Source organism: Gobio gobio (assembly GCF_949357685.1).
Source record: "Gobio gobio genome assembly, chromosome: 21".
NCBI classification, from domain to species: domain Eukaryota; kingdom Metazoa; phylum Chordata; class Actinopteri; order Cypriniformes; family Gobionidae; genus Gobio; species Gobio gobio.
The window spans coordinates 1,341,807-1,352,335 of NC_137117.1; the positions used below are offsets into that span (position 1 = coordinate 1,341,807).

The window sequence follows — 10,529 nt, forward strand, 5'->3', positions numbered from 1 at the left end:
GATGAAGATGATGAAGAGATATCCCAGAGTTCAGTGCGGCCATGTTCATTCACACAGCACTGAGGAGGAGGAAGAGTGAGAGCGATGAGGATGATGATGAAGAGATATCCCAGAGTTCAGTGCGGCCATGTTCATTCACACAGGAGGAGGAGGAAGAGTGAGAGCGATGATGAAGATGAAGATGATGATGATGAAGAGATATCCCAGAGGACGAGTGTGTGCTTGTGTTGATCATTATTATATCCAGATACAGACAAACTACACTTGGGAATGTAAAGCTTGGTATTTATTTACATGACTGTATTTCAAATGTTCACGTTTATATTCATACAGGTGTTGTAAATGTCATGTTATGTCAAGCCTTCTCCACATCTGAGAGTAAAACTTCAACAGAGAATCAGTGGCTTTATTCAGCAACACACACTCCATCAGTAACTTATCTTTGACACTAAAATGACTGTCTGTGGTCTTTAGCCACTCCATGTAAACATTTTACTTCTATATTTTTTTAATTGTGAAAGTATTGATGATTTCACAGCCTGACCAGCACACATTTGATTCTAAAGATCAGCATCACATGACCAAACATTTCTCTTCATTCTTGCCGTGTCAACAAAACATTTCTCTGTGATTTCAAACTGAGCAAAACCATTAAAGAATGACACAGAATATTCATATAAAAAACATTTTTTTATTGACAAAGCAGACCATTGCTGCCCAAAGCGGTCCTTCAAACAAACGTGTCAGTGCTATGAACACATACATAGTGAATATACCTTACAAAAATCAACCATGGTTTTACAAATGAACAAAACCAAAATAATAATAAATAAAACTGGGTTATTGTAGTTACTGCATTTTTTTTTACACTACAAATTAACCATAGTTTAGCTATATGATATTTGTGTATTATATGAACGGTAATCAATATGGCAAAAAATATGGATTCACTATCTAATAAAACAATGGTTAATTTTCATAAGGGTATATCTGTGCCGTACATGATGTGCAAAATAAGTTAGCTAAGCAAAAGGTCAGTTTAAATAGTTTCATTAAAATTATATTAAAGAAAAACACAAACTCAAGTGTGTTAAGAGGGATGTTTTGCAGGAACACACAAAATAAAATAAATATATACTTGAATTACATGTTGACTTTTAAACTTAAATTTAGCGTCCAACAGCAGATATTTCTGCTAAATTAATGTTTTTGTGCTGAATATGAATCGTCTCCCTCTCGACTGAGTTCTGCTGTTTGACGCTCGTTCAGTAAAGTTTGAAGCTTAATGCAGACCGTCAGGATGTGGTTTTCATGCCAAAAGGAAATACTTGCGTGAATTAGTAACATTTACAGAGTAGCCGTAGTTTAAGCTTTACATGGTGTGAGAAAGTGACATGAATGAAGCTATGAAACACAATCAGGGTCAGATTTCAAGAGATGAGTCTGGAACAGTATTTGAAAGTGAAGGCAGATTGAAACTGATGTGACTTCTTTTGCCGTTTACACTCTACGGATTCCAAAATCAGACGGTTTGAGCAAGTGTTCAGCGTCTCTATCAGACGATCTGTTGGAGCAGAGCTTTACCGTTTTCTTTACAACCGTCCATGACAACCTTCACTTCACCCGGTTCCAGATTCCCAAAACACAGGACCTGTAGAGAAAACAACAGAAAACTGAGCTTAGTGAAAAAACACAATCACAAGACATCTGATAAACCCAATCAAATAAAAAGATGCTGAAGTCAAAGCTTCATTTATGCATTTCAGCAACGTTCAGTTTAAGGTACGCAATCCTTCTTATGAGCTAGAGTCAGTGTGGCTGTAGAGTCAGTGTCCTTCTTTACTCCCTTTCTTTTACTTTTTTGGTACAAGTGACACTGTTGCTTGTTTCTTTCACTGTTTTTTTTTTACCTTCACCACCATTAAAAGGCTGTCCCGAACAGAGACCGACTTAATATCAGTTTAAAGCTGAGTCAAAGAGTTTAAGATCAGTTTCAGTTTTGCTCAGTTCAGACGGAGGATAACTAGAAAAATGACTTCATATAGAAATTAAAGACAGTTTAAGATCTTATCAATTATATAGTTGTCCAAACATTTGTAATCAGGTTGTTTGGATTTGCAGTAGGAGATGTAATTGCATCTCTGAGTTTAAAAGTAATCACATCAGCGATTCAGACGTCGTTTAATGGTCAGCGTCACAGACTGACACCAGCAGCAGGCTTCAGATCATTTGAGTCAATCTTTAGGGATACAGAAATCCTGAGGGGGACATTGAAACTGTCCTGGGTTCAGCTGCTACTTTTAGTGTTAGTGCTTGAAAATATTGTTCTTAAATTAGTAGTGACGCCCCTCAGAGCTGCTCATAAATTCCCACATTAGAAGAAACTTTCATCTGAAAGATTTTGGCTAATAGACTCAGATTATCAGAACCGCTGCGCTGCTCATATCCATCGATAAAAGAATAAATGTAATTTATACTTGCCTTCCTGTATTTACAGAAGCAAACGCCCCCCAAGATGACAATAACTAGAGGAATTAAAGCCCAGAGCCAGAGGAGGTCAGAGGTCAGAGGTTTTGGGGTGGAGGAGTGTGGTGGAGCGATAGTGGAGGAAAATGATGCTTCTGGAAGATAAAAACAGGAACAGGAGAATCACAAACAGAGAATCAACTCTTATCAAAGTCAAAGTGTATGAAGGATCTGTGAGTTTGCACAGCATTCAACAAATTATTAAAGAAATTATGCAAGCAATAGTTTATGCTGTGGATCAAACAATGCATCACATGATTATTTACATCATCGCCTAAATGTTATGATTGTTAAAAATCGTATAATTGTTTTCAAACTGAGGATTTTGCAAAAAGCTTTCACAGTCTCTGCGGTTTTAAATTATATTACTACTATGTAATTAAAATAATTATCTAATTTAATGTCTTTATATGAAAACAGCAGATACAGCGATTAGCAATGTCACGAGTCATTCCAGCTCAAGTTTTTACAGCTTTATGAGGAAAATCACCACCATTTATGAGCCATTCCACCGAATGGGAAACATTTCTGTCCCCAGGACATTGTATTAATATGAAAATAAACTCTAAAATGCATTATTAAGCAAAGTGTCCTGAACACTAATCTAACTGCAAATTTAAAATATATATAATTTAAAACATTAATAAAAACTACGGTATCTAAACCTAAACTTTATCATGAAATATAATTGTTACAATCTCAACGTACTGTCCTGTTGTTACCTATATTATTTCTTAGATGTTATTTGTTTATTTAAAAAATATTAACTATGCAAGTTTTCCCAGTGTCCTGTACGCCATGCAGCAATTTGTCAATTGCAAAAAATACTCAGTCCTGTAAAAACCTGTAAAATAACAGGAGTGAGTAGAGTCCTCTGTTTGGTTGATTTAATAGTGTGAATATTATAATATTCACCTGATTTATGAGTTTTACAGTTGAAATTACTTAAATTGTAGACATTTAGGATAAGTTTTACAATGTGAATACCATCAGGGAGCCAGTCCACCACAAAGTGACTTAAACGTTTTTGTCTTTTCTTATCTTTTGTTGAAGAGAGAACCCATACTACAGCTGCCGGGAACACACCAAAGGCATAAAGCAAAGGAATGAGAAAAGCACACCCACAACCATCTTATCACTTCCCTTTCTGTCTCCGTTCTTTAACACCGAAATCTATCTCACACACACACAGCCATGTAAACGCTCTCTAACACACACAAGCACACTCATTCCTGTTACCCAGTGTTCAATCATGTTACTAAATTTTACTTTAAAAAAAGTACATCATTTATACAACTGTTTTCTTCTTTAAAATGAACAAATGGCATTTTATTAAAATACACCTTGTCTTCATAGAGTGGTTTTTAGTCACAAATATTTGAATTTTAATATTAAATCAACAATAAATAACACTTTCTTGAAGGGAAAACAGAGGAATTAATTGACATGCTTTTAAAGAAATGTTTAAATGGCACATGAGTTTTGGTAACATGATTCATTTTGAAGAGTTACAGCAAACAAATGTCACTCATTCGGTGGAATGGCCCTTTATATTATTATTTTCATAATCCTGATTCTGGCACATTACAGGCAAACAAAGATATTATAGTAGCACACTCACCCTTTACAACAAGTGTAGCTTTCATCTTACACACGTCCTTTCCAAAGCCAGCTAGTGCTAGTGCTTCATAAAGTCCTGAGCTGGAGTTGCTCACTTTCTGGATGGTCACACACACACGTCCTTTCTCAATATCCATTGATACTCCAGATGGAGGAGGAATATTAGATCTCCAAGGAATCTGAGCTATAAGACGCTTTCCCTCATTGTCTCCTTTAAAGCTAATCCTCACAAGATCTGCTTTCTCCACTTCATCGATGTTGAAATATATCGTGACATTCTGTCCATCAGTGGCCTCGATCTTCGAGCCAGCAACAGCCAGAGCTGGAAATCACAAACACTGCATTAGAATAATAAGACATAAACTAACAGTAGATTTTTTTCAGTAGGCTAAACAACAAGAATCCGCCCAGAATACCCCCACCTAACTTACCTGAAAAAAGTGCCAAATTAATAACTTCAATTAATGTTATTTTCATCGCTAGCAAAGTTCCGGAAAGCTTCGAAATGCGTTTTAACGTAAAGGGGCTCCGTCCCTCCTGCTAGATTAACATACCTAGCTGTTAGCGGCTCTCTTTACTTCTATGAGACTTGCAGAAAATGTGTGCCCTGTGTAATTTGTGTCTCTCATTTCACCGTGGATAAATCCAACCATCCAACCAACCAACCCACATCTTCGGGGCTATGACGTTACCTAACAAGCTCCACCAACTGGTTTTCACTCCACCCATTTGCTCTGCAGCGAATAATCAGTCCCTCCAGAAAAACGCGATTATGCGATCGCGTGATTTAACGCATAATCAGCCAAAGTCCGCATATTCATGCGGGGGCCGCATTTTTTCAAATACGCCGCACTTTCGCCGCATAAATTGCCTATTTCCGCGTGCAAAATATGCGGGGCTATCATGATTTCGTCGTCGAAAAGCTTCAAACCCCGTGGAGAAACCATAGATACCGGTGAAACCATGATGAAGCACAAACTCCCATTGGCCAACAAAAATAACAGCAAAAGAGCAAAGCAGTTTCCCTGTGTGCTGACTGATTTCAAAACACAGCATCATGAAGCTTTGAAGCGTTATGAATCAATGAGTCGATTCTTCAGCGCGTTTGAAGCGTTATGAATCAATGAGTTGATTCAGCGGTTTGAAGCGTTATGAATCAATGAGTCGATTCAGCGGGTTGGATCGCCAAAGTCACGTATTTCAGCAGTTTGACACGCGATCCGAATCATGAATCGACTCGATGATTCATAGCATCATGATGCTGTGTTTTGAAATCAGTCATCACTATATAAGTCGTTATTTAGTTTTTTTTGCACACAATAACTATTATCGTCGCTTCATAAAGTTATTGTAGAACCACTGTAGTGAGATGGACTTTGTAACAACGTCTTTAGTAGGCTACCTTTTATGGGTCTTGAGAGTGTACATTGTGCCAATGGAGGCCTTTCTGAGCCATTGGAATTCAACTAAAATATCTTAATTTGTGTCCAACAACATAAAGGGAAGTCATTAATGACAGAATTTTCATTTTTAGGTGAACTAACCCTTTAAGAGATTGCACTTTGTGCATTGGAAGCACTCAAATGTCTGTTTTGTATAGCGACATCTGTAAAACAGGAAGTTATTTATAAATTTTTTCAGAAGTTGTAGCATATTCCTTTTGTAAAGCTACAGAACTTGATTGACTAATGTTTTGTAAATTTGAGCCATTATTAAGGTCTTCAATAAAACAAGATGAGAACTTAAATATTCCAGCACTTTCTGTGATGTAGTGCTTTTTTTCTCTTTCTCATCAAACCGCAGTTTTTGCAAGTTCCCGCAATTTTATCGCATAAAATTGCATAAATATCCCGCATTTTTCATCGCATTTTTTAAGAAAACGTGCCGCATAATCAAGGATTTTTGCCCGCAACAATCACAAAAAAAAGCCGCATTTTTCTGGAAGGACTGAATAATGTGTTCGACATCGGCTGCGGCTGGATGCAACTGATCAGCGATCAGTCGCGTGCAGGCGGGGAGGAGCTGCAAACAGAGACGTGAAGTCGGACACTTTCTGCTTCCCGCAGCGACACCCGTAGCCGATGTCGAACCGTGTCGAACACACCTAAAGACTTCGACTGACCTGGTAGAGCTCCACACATAACGTTACTGCTCCCTCTTTGCTTAAGTGAAACCGGATTTGGGTAGGCTATATCCCTATTTAAGATGACTTAAATAAAAAAGGAAGAAAAATAATAATAATAATAAATGTTTTGCTAGAATAGAATACCCCATTGATTTAGTTTTGCACCGATTTTACTGTTGTATTATTGTTTCCATGTTGGTTGTACATGATACACTGAATAAAAAAGCTGCTCTTTACACTTCCGCTCTCCTCGATGTTTTTATTTGTCATATAAGCAGTCTGATAACAGACGGCAGAACTATTCCGGTTTTCCCCCGTTTTAATGCATTTCAATAATGAAACTCGACAGTTTTTCTTTTTATTGAAGGTGTACGGTTGGGATAATAACGTTTAACGCATGTGATGTGGCCAATAAACAGGCTATGATCGCACACAAAGCTGGGTTGATAGATTCACACTTAAGATTATAAAGGTCATATCTGTTTGTTAATGTAACAGATTCAATAGATATTTAAAATTCCTTTACTTACTTGCGACATCGAAGGTGTCCGAGAAGAGAACCAATGCCACACATTTTCAATAATGGCTGCCGTCGTTGTCGTTTGCAATCGCTGTGTGGGGACTGTCTGTACTTTCTTTCACGACTGAACGTACTTTCATGAACGTTCATGACTTTCCTGCTCTGAGCAACATGGGTAAGCTGCAGATAGTGATGTGACATTTGAACCGAGGCGTCGGAGCTTTTCTCCAAAAATATCTGTCTGCAGAGCCGCAGTTTTACTCCAGCAATTTTGCCCGCGCATGCGCAGTTTCACTACGGTTCTAAAGGTTATTGTTGCTTCTGCTGTTATTTTTTTTTGCATATGGTTTTGCTCGCAGGCCTTCAGGCTCCTTTACTGAAATAAAACAATGCTTGTGTCATGAACACTTTAATCTTTTACGTTTTCCCTCCAAAAACGAACATAATCATGGTATAATAAACACACTTTATATTTCAAACCCTGGTATAACAAACAAACTTTCGAATCAAAGGGTAATTATTAGTCTAACGTTATTTAAAATTAAAATGTCAGGGTTATAAAAGGATGACACACTAGCGTTTTTGTTGTCCCTACCCTACATGAATAAGTGCAAGAAGAGCATTTTGAAAACATCGGGAAATTATTCCCTTCCAGTGCTGTATCTGTAACATGCATCTCACAGGAATTTATTCCATGTGACTCAGTGTCACATGATCCTTCACTAATCATTCTAAAATTATGATTTAATGTCAATGTTGGAAACAGTTGTGCTGCTTAATATTTTTTATAACCTGCTGTGATACTCCTTTCAAGTTTCTAAAACTAATTATTTAAATATACACGGATCGGATTGGCTCCGCACAGAGAACAGTGAGCCACTCAATGCACCACAGGACTTACTGTATCTTTGACATGACTCAGTCTGTTCGACATTCGCTGCTCTTTTCTCTGTGGAAACCTTCTTCACCGTCGCAAGTAAGTAAAAGATTTTAACATCCGACAGCATTGAATCTGTGTGGTCGTGTGGAATTGGGCTACTTTTAAACTACCCTCCCACAGTTGAGATGTTCTTTAATGCTGATCTAACAGCAGAAGACACGAGGCGGGATTTAAATCCCACTTGTGCAGATGTCTTGGATATTTTTTATTTTTTTATTTTTTTATTTTTTATTGATTATATCATTATAATTATACATTATAGTTATACCCATATGATTATACCTATGGGGCATGTTGTCACATTTCACTTCCATTCTTTCGGGGTAAATCAAGAAAAAAAGTATACACTGTATTAATGAAACAAAACCACATAATTGTACTCGACATGTGTGGAATTAATGTGGGAAACAATAAATACTTGTGGATTTACACAAACTGAGAAAGTCAAAAAGCGTTAGGTTGTGCCGCTCTCTTCTATTCATTTTTTATTATTACATACCACTTCCACTTTGTAATCACCAAAATGTACTTTTTTCTATCATAAGATCATGTATTTTAGGAACCATCATTGAATATTTCAAATATTCCTTTACTAATTTAATCCTCAGTATTTGAATACTCTTGATAAGTTTATCAGACACTCTTGATGATTGTATTTGCATCATATTCCTCAATATATTCCCTATAACACACGTGTTAGTGACCATATGCCTTTCTGCACTCATCAATAAACAGAGATTTCCTGCTCACTGTTATACATCATGCTATGTTTGAAAATCAATTTCCAGTTTAATAATACTTGTTGGTGAAAAGCTAAAAGTATTACAGGGAGTTCAGAAAGCTCAAAGTCTCAGTGAAACAAAAACACTTCATCAAATTCATCAAAGATCAGCATCTGGGGTGAATTCAGGGTGATTGGGACACTTTTTGCCATTTGAGATGCTTTGGAAAGTGTCCCAATTACCCTGAATTCACCCTAAGTGTGATGACCCCATTCATAATATCAAAGTCAATCGCTTTTAGACCACCTTCATCATCTTTATATAATGAATTCATATTCCATATCAAGTCAAAATGTAACTGGTTTGAAATAAGTCGTGTGTGTGTGTGTGTGTGTGTGTGTGTGTGTGTGTGTGTGTGTGTGTGTGTGTGTGTGTGTGTGTGTGTGTGTGTGTGTGTGTGTGTGTGTGTGTGTGTGTGTGTTACTGTCCAGGGTGTGTGTGTCCATCAGTGTCCTGCTGTCTGTCTGCTCTCTGGAGGATGATGACTTCTGTTTGTCCCTCTGACGGTATGATTATTCTTTATTATTCATTTATTAACACACTCGACATTTAACCCTCAAAACATGAAGATCTGTCCTGTAATAATACAGTGTGTTTAAGTTGATCTTCATCTTGTGTTAAATCTGCAGGCAGTGTGTGTATAGAAGTGTATGGTCAGTGTGTGGATGTTCCTCTCTCTGTAGAGGAGACAACGTACAACGATGCAACTCGCTGGTTTAACTACCATAGTACGATGCATCTTTAAAGAAATCAACTAGCTAGTCACTACTGTTTCCCGAAACCATGGTACCTGTGTCGCAAAACCATGAAAAGTTACTCACTTGCACACGTTTCTTCGCACAAACGAAACCAAGACTGCGTCCCAACCAGCATAAATAATCCTTTCGGAGGGCACATCGAAGGGAGAATAATTGCTATCGTCACGCTATTATATCGTTTCAAATAATTTGTAATGAAGAAAGCAAATTGTGTAAAACCTAGGCACCTCGACTTTAAGTCATCCAAATTACTTAAAGTAGATGGTAAAACCTTCGAAAGAAATAGGCTATAGGGTCGATAGCTCTGAATAGAACACATCCCAGCTGCTGCGAAATCAATGACGTCGACACGACAAACTAACAAGGAACTATACTTCTAACCACAGGTCAAGAGCTGTCGTTCCAACCACACAAGTTTGCGATGCAGTTTGCGAACGTTCGTTGGAACGATGGTTTCGGGAAACACCAAATCGTTGAACTATGCTAATAATGACGGAACTTGCGACCATAGTTGGCCAACGATGCTTTCGGGAAACGCACCCCAGAACCGGCCCAGAGTTCAGTGCGGCCGTGTTCATTCACACAGCACTGAGGAGGAGGAAGAGTGAGAGCGACGATGATGATGAAGATGATGAAGAAGAGCAGAGGCTTTAAGCCTCCAAACACAGAACAATCAATTAGACATTCATATTTTAACTGAATTTGTATTAAATAGTTTCTGTTGGCACTTATTAAAAGGATAATTATAAAAAGAAGATTTCATTCTTTTTTTTAAACATTTCCAAGCCTTTGAAGTTTCACTGTTCAAATCAGGGTTTTCCAAACTGAAAGTATTTTATTGAATTTTGATTGAATTTTTCCAGGGTCAACAAACTGACAAGTGTCTATCACTGACAATAAAGCAACAACAAGAGAACACACACACACACACACACAAACACACACACACACACACACACACACACACACACACACACACACACACACACACACACACACACACACACACACACACACACACACACACACACACACACACACACACACACACACACACACACACACACACACACACACACACACACACACACACACACACACACACACACACACACACACACACTGAATGAAGGCCAGGGACGGATTGGTTATCTGTGCGTTCTGGAAAAGTCCAGAACGGCCGTCCAACTGAGGGCCGTCGCCCGGCCGTCGGCAAAAAAAAAAAAAAAAAAAAGTCTATGGCTAGCAGAAAACGTAA

At 37.9% G+C, this 10,529-nt stretch overlaps 1 protein-coding gene across 1 annotated transcript; it reads right to left on the reverse strand.

The window, feature by feature from the left end:
• Positions 1-272: 272 nt before the first annotated feature.
• LOC307117639 (uncharacterized protein) lies at positions 273-7,114 on the reverse strand. The gene is made up of 4 exons (XM_079802610.1): positions 6,802-7,114; positions 4,148-4,468; positions 2,482-2,621; positions 273-1,651 (listed from the first exon to the last, which is right to left on the reverse strand). The coding sequence occupies exons 2-4, from the start codon at positions 4,281-4,283 to the stop codon at positions 1,556-1,558; spliced, it is 372 nt and encodes a 123-aa protein (XP_079658736.1). The 5' UTR covers positions 4,284-4,468; positions 6,802-7,114; the 3' UTR covers positions 273-1,555.
• Between the last annotated feature and the right edge of the window lie 3,415 nt (positions 7,115-10,529).